General features: G+C 31.5%; 1 protein-coding gene across 6 annotated transcripts in view; it reads right to left on the bottom strand.

Moving 5' to 3' along the window:
* Positions 1–12879, bottom strand: part of LOC140449555 (uncharacterized) — a 100402-nt gene that overhangs the window by 43393 nt on the left and 44130 nt on the right. For 4 of the 6 annotated variants that reach the window (XR_011951830.1, XM_072542759.1, XM_072542766.1 and 1 more), the window contains exon 1: positions 7181–7319. The exons of the other annotated variants lie outside the window; for them this stretch is intronic. Coding sequence is in view for 3 of the 4 variants with exons in the window: in XM_072542759.1 (XP_072398860.1) it covers positions 7181–7232 (52 nt within the window). In the remaining variant the exon portion in view is untranslated. Of the gene's footprint in view, positions 1–7180; positions 7320–12879 lie in introns of those variants that run through there. 6 annotated transcript variants of the gene reach the window in all.

Raw genomic sequence — 12879 nt, 5'->3', positions numbered from 1 at the left:
AAATAAACGGACCGCTTGGAATGAGTATATCTAATTACTAATTGCAACTTAAAATAATACGGTGTGCGTATGTCAGCGATTTTGTCGTTCTCTGAGACTACATAATGATAATAAGGCTTTGTGGTTCTTCAGTTGTTATTCTGACTTTACAGTTAAATGTTAATTGAAAATGGAAATTCGAAAAATATATCGACAATCTATACAGCGTTCCACGTTAAGAAAATAACATTGCGGAGATAGGGCCATGTATTTCTTATGGGCGATAGAAGCGCAGCGATGCCACGATGAACACAAGCATGATTCATGGTTGTATAATTTGTATTTTCGTTTTCACAGACATGAATTAAATAATTGTTTTTTAACGTAATTGACCAAAAGTGTCCATTCGAAACAAGAGATGAAAAGTAGGGAAAATGATTTTAATTAAATAAATAGTATTTACAAAAGATAATTTTATTTTATCTTATTTTAATTACAGTAACGACAGTTTATTTGTTTTTCGGTAAGAATATCATATACCATGAATCATAGAAATCAGTAGAAAATATTGCTTACTTAAATCATGCACTTTGCCGGCTATTAAAGATTTAAAAGCAAATAAACGGACCGCTTGGAATGCGTATATTTAATTACTAATTGCAACTTAAAATAATACGGTGTGCAATGTCAGCGATTTTATGTCGTTCTCTGAGACTACATAATGATAATAAGGCTTTGTGGTTCTTCAGTTGTTATTCTGCCTTTACAGTTAAATGTTAATTGAAAATGGAAATTCGAAAAATATATCGACAATCTAGTAAACCGCATGCCTAAGAGTTTTCGCAACACTGATCTCCTTAAGCCTAATGTTATTTTCTTAACGTGAAACGCTCTATAGTATTTTGACATGTCATTAACACTTTTATTACCTCTGAAATCTAATCCACAACCCGACAACCCTTTGAATATTACCATTTTACTCAATAAAAGTGTAAATATTTCGAAAATTATTAACTTCAGATATAATATATATATATATATATATATATATATATATATATATATATATATACTATCTATACAAATACTTCGAGCCTCAAACGAGTTTGACAAAATGAAATATTGGTGTTTGGCAGTGTTGAAATTTACATTAAAAATAAAACATATGCAAAAGCAATAAGGTATTCAAAAAAATTAATACTTTAGAATTACGAAAAAAGAAAAAGCAAACAGTTTTAAAACAATTTTTAAAAGTAAATAGTAAAATGTCAGTATAAATAATAAAGTTAAAGACATCTGTTGCAATCTGGCAACTTGAAAAATATATTCAAAAATGCTTTAATATATAGAGCGTTCCATTTAAAAAAACACGACTTTGGTTCATTCCGTTGTTCCGACTGACCCTGTATAATCGAAAATAATTTTAAAATATAGACCTATTTAATACACATCATTTTTGTTATAAATATTTTTTATTAACTCTATTCTTTAGCTGTAACAAAAGAAAATCAGAGGTTTGGCGCACCCCGTATAGATATCGGAAAAATATACGACCGTCAATTTAGATACAAATGTTGTTCACAAGATTACTTGTGAGAAAGTTGTCGGTCAAAATTCGGAGAATAAAAAAAAGGATACTTGCTACTTCATCCTTTATTGAAGACATTTCGCATATGAATCCTTACACATAATCATTATTTAAATATGCAGCTCTAAAAAGATGGAAGCGAAACAAAAGTTTAACTCAGAAACCATGAAAATTAAATGCTTATATTAGTTTTTTATAAGAAAAAACAGGAATAAGCCAGTTTTATATAAAATATGCCAAGAACAGAAGTACCTATATAAAAAACAGAATACTTTCTAATATGAGAGGACAAACAGAATTCCAAAAGCACTGATATTAATTATGTTTTATCGTTAATAAGGTTTATATTTTACTTCATAAAGGAGAATCTTTTTACGTCGAAATCACCAAGCTTGAATGGTCTACCAATGAAAAAGCTTGGCGATTTAATCTTCCGTTGACAGTTTGGCATGACAAATTACAGGGGAAAGTAGAAATTTATTGTCTACGGTTTTAATTATTACCGTTTACTGTAATACGTAAAAGTTTTTCTTAAACATTCCCTCTTACTGTCTCCTGAAAGGGGAAAAATTTGCGTTATTGTTTCTCTAAAAATATTATAATTTTTAACATTTCATATTAATAGTTATTTAACCAACAAGTGTATTAATAAGGGCGATTAACAATTGAGATATATTAAGACGCGAGCGAAGCGAGTGCGTTAATGTTCGAGATTGTTAATCGCCATTTTAATTCACGAGTTCGTTACAAAACTTTTCCGTCGACCGAACTTTTCAGAAATAAAAATATCTTAGTTTAAATTTTTATTTAGTTAACGATAAATAATTACATACAATGACAGACAGTACTTACAGCGGCTATGTCATTTTAAATAATTTTTTAGTGGGAATATAAATAGGTACCTATATGTTTGGTTGCCTACACCACAGGTCACTGCCAATCACAGAGCGTTAAATGTGGTTAAATTATTATACAAGCAATGTATGTTGTGTTGCCTATAATAAAATCGTTCATTAATAGAAAATCATTCATTAATAGGGGGTCATTAATCAATGATTTTGAGGGTGTTAAAATTAATCATAAATGGATGGTCGACGGAAATAGTAATTTACGTAATAAGTTCCGAAAGTGATATTTTACGAGACGAGTAGGAAGTTTCCAGGGCGAGCCGTAGGCGAGTCCTGGAATCCTGCGAGTTATAAACTTTACTTATGAACTTTTATTAAACACTTTAAAGTTTTAGACATTAGAAAAGTCTACATAATACGAATATTAATAACACAATTATAACAATTATTGACATTGATATTGTTAGGAATATTAACAGAAGTGGCAGTATTGAAATTAGTGTTAGACGTGTCAGTACTTTTACTATTTTTTGAGATATTAGCTTGGTTGCGGCGATTTTTAATCTGTGAAGCTATGTGAATTTGATTTCTTAAAGAATTTTCTACGTATCTCATTGATTTATATGTTCATTAAAAATGTCCCATGGGCTTGTAGGGCTAAAGTAATTAAAAAATTGTATGTTGTCTTCTTGCAAATCCTGATATAATGAGACAAAGTTGTCCACAGCTTTTTTCAAAAAGCAGATGAGTCCAATATTTTTTTATTTTCCGAGATTTTCGGCGACAATGCCATAATGCTAACACTATTAAACGCTTTCTTTTTCTTTCATCCAGCATACCAGACAACAGTCCAAAGCACTACTGTGGCAGAAATGGAATGTGTGAATGCAATCAAACTTTTTTTCACGACACGATCACTGTACGACAACGACAAAATATCGTCCGTCTGAAAGAAGCCTTACGGTTTAGACTATGCAGAGTTGTTTTATGTAGAAAAACTTTTTTTCTTAGAATTGATAAAACAAGAGTTATCATATTTGTAGTAAATAAACATGATATCGGATATCCGTAATTTGAGAAAAATTTATAGAATTTTTTTTAACCCTTAAGTAATGACGCGGTGTCAAAAAGTCTTAACCTCAGCGACACAAATTTTATAGTATTAGACCTCCACGAATTTTGCCAGTCGTTGTCTCTTACTATGATACTATAACAAAATGTTGTCTCCTCTTATCTTTTACAGTACCTTTGCATTTTTATTTATTGAGATACGTATCTTTCAGAGACAAATTGACTCCGCGTCAGTACAAACGTTATAAAAGTAAACACCAGTCATGAATCGTTCTTCCTAAGGTATTAGTGTCCTTGATGTTAATTATAAAGAAAAAGTAATGTGATGGTAAGATGAAATAGACAGTGAAGATAGTGATATTGAAAGAAATGAAAATAAATATATGGAGAGTGAGTTCGAGACGGAAAGTGAACAAGAAGCTGACGACAGTGACAATGACGCCAACTATGATCCAAATAAAGTAAATTCAAATCAAAAGATAAAACTATTTGTTCTGACAGTGACACAAGTGACAGTGAAGCGTATGATTTAAAACATATGATTAGTGTGCGGATCCTTGTTCTAATCTCACACACATAATTTATGGTTTAAATTATTATTTTTTCTTTAATTGGGAAAACTGCTACCAAATAATATGCATCAGAGATAAAATGCATAATAATAAATCTTTATTTTGACTTATTAACAAGTTATTCACTACTACACTATGTTACAACTTATATTACTTATATGCACTAGAAAATAGAGACAATTTATCTTTAAAAATTGGAAATGTGTTTAAATGTGATTTTGAGTGTATTGACTGAAAGCCGGTCGAAGAATGAATCTATATCAATAATCAATATATATTTCTTTCAATTAATAGGCAACCTTTTACAAAGAGGGTTTGTCTTTATAATTTTCGTGAAGTCTACATATCCCGACAGCTTAGTATGCGCTTTTAGCACAAGGGAGTTATTATTAATTGTTCATTGTTTTAAACAAGTCTATATCGCCCGATTGCGGCCTTTGTCAACGAAATTTTAATTCACTACGAGCGGCAATTAAATTAGAAACAAACTATCTTATATTTCAACAATTAGCTTATTAAATTGTTGTTCCAACCAAGAAGGGGACTAAATTATTACCTATGTTTACCAGTTGCAATTTTTACCATCTTTAGGTTTAAGAATAAGTGTTTTTTCAGTAGAAATATCATTGTTAATTAGGTACCTTTATTAAGGCAAAAATTAATCATTTTTTAGTTTCATTTTTTTGCTATTTTAAAATGTACCTATACCTGCATTTTCATGCGTAAAGTTACTTGCCTATTGAATATACCATTTTTGTTTCCATTTGTAATAACTGTTAAGTTAAAATGTGATTTTTGTCAATATGAATCACTTATTGTTTAAAAAAAAAATACAAATTATTTTTTGGCAATTTGACCCCCTGTCAGCATTGGTGTAACAATTGCATAACAACATAGTTTTTAATTTCAAACAACTTTTGATAATAACAATTTTCGATAGTGCGAATGCGAAATATAAAGGTAAGAGCAAAATTCATAATTTTTGACATACCTCGTATATTATTGATAAAATTTAATATAATATAAATTTGATGGTTGAATCTCTAGTCTTCTGAATTAGAAGACTAATAATATGGAGATCCAGAGAGGATAAATGAAATAGAAATAGACCAGCAACCAGATTTAGTGACAATTAAAGAGAATAACAAGCAATTAGCAACTGGATAAGTATACAGCGCTCAAAATTGGAATATAAACTCCTGGACAAAATTAACGCATCACTCATTTTTCTCAATAATTTTTATTTATTGATAATTTACTGTACGACAAGTTGCCTATGGACCTTGTTTGACAGTGACAGTTGTTATGTATGCTAATAATAGTCTTGTTTTAACAATAATTTGTATTAAACTTCGTTTTAGACTAAAAGTGAGTTACACTTTTCATAAAAAGTTCCGATTAAAGCAAAGTGCTTGTGAGAAACAAGCTTTTTATTGTGATATTTTTCATCACATGCATGTTTGGAAGTTTATTTGCATTAAAATCAAATAAAAAAATGAACAGCCAAAGAAATTTGTCAATGGAGGAAGCAGTGCGAGCATCGACCCTCCTAGATGAAAGAGATTGAATGCGATACGTTGCAGGTTTAATAGGAAGACATCATTCCAGCATCAGTCGCAAGGTGAGGCGATATAATGAAACAGGGTCCTACCATCGAAGACCAGGGCAAGGGCGAAAACGTTGCACTAATCAAATTGATGATCGTTTTTTGAGACAACGTGCTCTCAGAGATAGGAGAGTCACCAGCAATTTGCTAAAAAATGAACTAGCAGATGTTCGAAATGTCGCAATATCGTCTCGAACAGTTAGAAGACGTTTACATGAAGCAGAATTGAGCAACAAGAAACCGGCCAAAAAATCCTTGCTTACCAGAGAACACAAGATTCAGAGATTAAATTTTGCAAGATTGCATCAAAATTGGACCATCGATGATTGGAAACGAGTTCTTTTCTCCGATGAGACTAGCGCCCGATGGTCGTGAGCGTGTCTGGCGAAGGCGAGGAGAAAGGTTTGCCACCTGCAATATCTCTCCTAAAGTACCTTTAAAGTGGCTCTAAAATGTTTTGGGGGGAAATTTGTTTTGAAGCCCGTACGGAGTTGGTCCCCATACGTACGAGGTCTATGAATGCCCATTATTACTTAGACAACATTATTGTTGAACATGTAATGCCTTTTGCTCCGTTTCTTGGACAATTTTTTATTCATGCAAGACAACGCTCGTCCTCACGTTATTGGCTACCTAAATGATGTTAATATTCCATTATTAGAGTGGCCACCTAACAGTCCGGACATGAATCATATAAAGATTCGAAGTCGTAGATCCCCTATTGCCAATCACAACCAACTCATTGAGGAAGTTATTGAAGAATGGGAGAATATTCCGCAAGCTTTTGTTGAACATTTGATATCAAGCATGCCTCGATGCATAAATGCAACTTCTTAAAAGTAGAGGAGGGCCTACACGGTATTAGTGTTGACCCAGATACACTTTATTGTGTTAGTTTACTGATTGTTTTCTTTTTGCAATTTGGAGTTATTTATGCTAGCTCATTTACGCATTTCCGGCAAAAACAAATTTTTAAAGAAACAATAAGGCAAATTAAGGTCCTGATAAAGTCAGGTTGGACTTATAAGTTAGTTTTATTTTGAATATAAGAATTAGAAGAATTTTGAAACATTAGTATACATAGGTAAGTATATTTGTAATAATAAAAAGCAATGTCATTCATCCCATTCAAATTAAAATTTAAAAGTTTTGTAAATGTAAATTTAAGTTATTTTATTATTTTAAAACCGTTGTGTGAATTTTGAATTACTTTTTGAAGAAAATAAATATTTTTTTGAAATAATTGTCATTTTTGTTGCGTATAATCCATTTACAGAATGTTACATTAAAAGCATACTATTGAAACAAACCAGGGGTTCCACAATAAAAGTGACTACTAAAAAGGGTTCCACTTATCAAAAAGATTAAGAAACACTGTGCTAGAGTATTGTTGTAAAAGTTACGTCACACTTAGAGCAAAATGTGTAAATATACAGTCAAGAAACAATCACTTCAAAAAAATTAAATAATTTTGTGCGAAATACTAAAAATACAATAAATTAAACAAAATGCTCACCCGCACGACAATGCATGCACGAATAGGTATCAGAATATATATCCAAATCCATTTAAGCGTATTTGGTTTCATCAGATATCGGAATTCGAAATACTTAACAAGTAACACCACACCACACCACCAAAAATAATAAATCAGCTAATTAGCCAAAGCACCGAAGTCACTGCACGCACGGAACAATGCTAGAGCCTATGCCTATGTAGAGCATTTTTTGTCAGTCTGTCTCTGACAAGGAGTGGGAGTGGGGTACGCCTCCCACCCTAGTCCCTAACCACAGAACGAAGTAGAGTAGAACTTTTGAAAAATGGTTAAAAAGGTTGTATTATTTGAAATGTATAGCACGAACTCATGTAGTTTTAATAGATTTGTTCAAAAAAATTTAATTTTTTCAGGAAAAGTTTTTTAAATGTATGGTTCACTTTGCCAAACTTTCAATTCACAGAAAATTTTTTTAATGAAAAATTAAGTAATCGTGTGGGGAAAAAATAAATATGCCATTTTAATTGCCTATCTGTGTAATTAAGTTTTTAAAAACCGTATACAGGTTAAAAATTTTAAATGAACAATGAACAAAACGGAATTTTTTAAAACCGGAATTGCGCAGTCATTCACAGTTTTATACCTCTAAACTAAATGATTGATAGAGTAACGATGTGACTAGGAAGTCGGAGCAAGAAATCGAAAAATTTGACAACATAGATGAAAAAATGCGGCTGGCAAAAATGAGGTGAGATACCGTAACTCCATGTGCATGTATATCTACAAGTAGGGGAGACCGGGGTAGTTGTTACAAATTTACATTTTATTTTTTTGTACATTCAATATGTAAAATAGGCACCTCATAACAATTGGTGTAAGAAGCATTCACTTTGATTTAATTATTTTAAGTATTAGATTTACAAGAAACTTACCACTTTTAGGAAAAAAATATATATTTATTTAGTCTTGCAAATTGTATCAAATTACCCCCCGATTGGGTAAGTTGTTACATGGCAGGGGCAAATTGTTACACTAGTACTTTTCATACTTTTCAAAGAATATTTGAGTGGCTCAGAGGCAAAGGTGACTAAGCCACAAAGTGGAGTTTTTGTGATAACTCATGTCAAAGTTAACTTTAAATAAAAAATACAATTTTTATGGTAAAAAAAATGTATCAGTTTATTTTTTTTTTGGAAAAGCTAATGTCTTAAAACAACATTTAAGAAAAAATCTCACCTAAGTTTTATTATTCTAGTTCTGTGTTTAAAAAGTATAGGCACATTTGCCGTTACAAAAAATATATTCCTAGAGGAACTTCTGTGTTAAGCTATGTTTTTTCACATTTGCCATAAAGAAAACTAAAACAAGCTCTACAATAAGCCCTCATCTAATGTATCGGAACTATATTTCAATCCAGAATAAAAGCTGTGGAACTCAGGCGGAATAAACTTAAGTAAGTTCATTAAATCCTTTTCCTTTCTTTTGTTATTGCTCTCCCATTTGGACACAGAACATCTAGGTTGTGCATTACAGTAGATGATGATGTATGGCCTTTGGTTTTCTTGCTTAAATCAACCTCATGAAACAAACCCATGTCCTGTGCTGTATATTTTACATAAATTTTTTTTGGTTCGTTTTTAAGATACTGCTATTTCACCCTAAAAGGGATCTTCGGAGCGGCTATTCACAAACGCTCTGAATGTGAAAATAATCTTTCCTGTCATATTAGCAGCAACTATCAAATTGCTTCGATCTAGACGCAATAGCGACATCTGATAAATAAATCCGTAACCTAATTTTCGAACCCAATTCAGATTTCTGCTTTAATCTGTGCCTTCAAAGAATTGCAAGGCAAAACAGACGTTGATAAAGATGTTATTAGAGTCATGGGGAATCTAAAATTGCATTCCACAACATATCTCTTCAACTAACCAAAAATCCTTAGCGAATTGGTTTCTCGTACTCATAAAGAGTAAATCGGAATAAAAAAAGAAGAAAACTCTTTATGAGTACGAGAAACCAATTCGCTAAGGATTTTTCCTTAGTTAAGGAGATATTAATTGTGATATGATAACTTTAGGGAAGGTACTACTCCAGTCGTAAATGCCAATTAACCTCTAAAAATCATTCGAACAAGCTGAATTTTGCCGAGAATGTCAGTTTTAGGACGCCAAAAACATGCAAAAAAGTTTACCACTTTTACTCTCGGGTTTTCTCCAAAAAACCTCCTCGTAGAGGTGGGGAAACGAAAAAAAGTTGATTTACCAAGAATCTGTCATAGAAAGAAATGTTTCAAATAAAAAATGTAGCTAAGATAATTTTGAACAAAAATGTTTATTAGCATTTTTTATGTAGAATGAACTGTTCTGTCAGAAACAACGCTTGGAGCAATCTGCCATTTTTAATGTTAATTACGCGCGTGAAATCAATGTTCAATTAACATTCCCATCGATCTAAAACATTTAACACTGCTCTTTTGTAATTACGTTAATATGTTTTTTAAAACTACCTATCTTCTGCTACAAATTACACTAAAAACCATTTTTTTGGAGGCATTTTCCGAGACGTGCGATTGTTTGTAATGTAAAAGTTTAAATTTTGCATTTTTTAGTCATACTTCAAATGCCTCATATTTATTGCCACAACTTAAAATTCAAATTTCATGTTTCAGGTTTTGAAGATTGGTCTCTAAAAAATCGATATTTTATTATGACCAGTTAATTAAAGTAATACATTTTATTGATCCCACGAGAATTGTAAAAAATGGCAAAAATCGCGCAACGTTTATTTATTGAATAGATTTATAGAAACCCACTTCATTTGCTGCAAAAAACAAAAATTGCGAAAGAAAGCTGCACTTTTCACCTTTAAAACGCATTTAGATTTTCGTCGATAGCACACTCTGATCAGAATATATTGATTTCACGCGCGCAACTGACATTCAAAATCGCCGGTTGCTTCAAGCATTCCTACGTGTTCCAAATTCAGCGTGTTCCTACTATTTTTAGGGGTCAAATCTCTGACTGGACAATACTGTAAATGTAGCAATAACTCCGAAATTATGGCATTTAGGTATACGGAACATTACATGAAAAATAATCAGTATTTCTTAAGAATTTTAAAAGGGAAAATATATACAGGTTTGTTCTATTTAAAATAAGAAAGTTCGTTAGATTTTTAGAAAAACGGAAGATCTGACAACAATTTAAATACCACCATAATAGCGGTCGCATTACAAAACATCAAAACATCATTACAAAAACTGTATAGAGGTCGTGGCGTTCCAGACATATACATACATATATATATATATATATATATATATATATATATATATATATATATATATATATATATATATATATATATATATATATATATATATATATATATATATATATATATATATATATACTCCACGAAATTTATAGTTTTATAGATTTTGTAATGAAATATTTTGTGGTCTTAAAGCCACGAAACCTTTATGTTATTTTAGTATTACTCACAATAATAAATCGCAATAAAAACTATTCATAATCAACATAAAAACGCATTAATTTCTCACGACACAGGATTCAAATATCTGTAACAAATGACTAATTAATTACGTGTTTATTTAGTAACATACATATTTCAGCAGTGAGTGTCGAATAGTATGTTGCTTGCTAAAATATTATGTTTCTATAATTTAGATATGATCAAGATTAAGATTCGACGGACTCGAATTATATACCTTAACACGTTGAGTGCTGATGTCCGATCCTGAGATTTTACCCTGAATTGAAACTTATTTATTAATAAAATTTCTATGAGATAATTAATAACTGTTTATTACTAATTATGCCACCAGGTATAAGATAAAGGTACTTGCACCAGGAACGGATGGCGCATATGTATGTCACAGGAAAAGGAATTAAAATATGTTGCTATACTCGTATACAACCAAAAAAAGGTAATATATTATAAGAAAAATTATTTTAGTTCTTGTGGAAATAGTCGTGTGTAGAAAATAGAAGTCATTGGTATAATAAAACTCTCTTTTTTATTTGTTTATTTCTAGAGCAATATCATCTCATCTATCTCACTCTTACTTTCTATCAAGATGTGTAATAGTTCTTCTTCACTAAAATTTTTCGATTTTTTGGAAGATATTTTACATGATTTAGAAATTTTAGGCCGCGACGGATCTGCTTAATTATTATAAGTGGACTCTCCACTTAGTTACCACTAAAGCAACTCCAAGAGTTACCAATAAAGAGATTTTACGAAGAAACCTGAAAGAAACAGAATTGAACAATGAACTAAAGACGAAAATTGCAATATCTAGGCCATGTGATGAAAGGTACAAATACCAGCTTCTGCAAGTTATCATTCAAATAAAGATTATAGAAAAATGTAGCGTTGGAGCAACTCTTGGCTACTTAATCTCAGAAAATGGTTCAAGTGTTCTTCAAATCAACGTTTTAGAGCAGTTGTAAACAGAATACAAAATAATCATGATGATCACCAACCTTCAGCCGGGATCCAACGGCGCGTGGAACGGCAATCATGGGTTGGGATTTGAGTTTCAAGGATGGCGCGTCGAAATGTGGTCAGGCCATTTTCTGCAATATTCGCTAAAGATTTCATATGGAGATTGCTGTACCCAGGAGCCTTATATGGCAAGGATTTTGATGAAAATAGCCTCTATATCGCATCATCGTGCTATGGAGGGGTGGAAGATAATCTGGGGGAGCATTGGGGCTCGAAGGAGTGGTCCCTAATTTACCTGGACTAATTCTCCTCACGCCAATGAATTGTACGCCCGAATGTCCATATGAGTATGCAAGTCTCTATAGGTTGGGTTTACTTCTTTTTCTTATTGGCAAGTTTGGCGTGAGGATTGCCACTCCATGAGCCGTTGGATCCCGGATTTAGAAGAAAGACTTTACCTTATGAAGAAGAACCATGATTTCAGTTATTTTCACTTATTGTCTTTAGATGTATATAATATATTTACCTAGTATATATATATATATATATATATATATATATATATATATATTAGGTAAGTATATTATATACATGAATCTCCTGAAAAATCGTTGTTTTCTCGTTATTGGAGCGAGCAATACGAAAACATGTAAAGTAAATAAGATAAATATTTTAGATACAAAAATATCACAAGCGCTTTTCAGTTAACAATTGACACATAATTCACTTACCTGCTTTAATTCTACTTCAGATACGGAAATCAATTTCTATAAAACAATAATGGAGATCGTTAAATCAGCGATTACTCCATGACTGACGTGGTAATCCCAAGCTGAGGCACGTTTCAGTCGGGTTCAAATATTTTTATGGCGTTCTTGTTCTTACACGTTCTTACACAGAAATATATAAAACGAGGTTGGATAATTTTTAAAAGTAGTTATAACTCATTGTTTAAATTTATACAGGGAGTTGCTATATGTGATGGGTAATACTTAAGAGTGTTGCCGTTAATTTATTAATTTTAATACGTAATTATTTGCATGTTTCTATTAAATAAAAAATTGTATTTAAATACACTCTTATTAAGCGATTCTTCTTCTTATGCGGCGTGTAGGAGTTTATGCTGGTTAGAGGATGCTCAGGGATCCTTGCCGCTTTCTGTTAATGCTTTGATCTTATTCTAAAATAATCTACTGTCATTTTTGTAACTTTCATTTAAGATATTCCCAAATTCTTCCCAGGATTTT

This window comes from Diabrotica undecimpunctata, chromosome 1 (genome assembly GCF_040954645.1).
Source record: "Diabrotica undecimpunctata isolate CICGRU chromosome 1, icDiaUnde3, whole genome shotgun sequence".
NCBI lineage: Eukaryota > Metazoa > Arthropoda > Insecta > Coleoptera > Chrysomelidae > Diabrotica > Diabrotica undecimpunctata.
The sequence above is the reverse complement of the archived record's forward strand: the minus strand, read 5'-3'. Positions and strand labels throughout refer to the sequence as shown.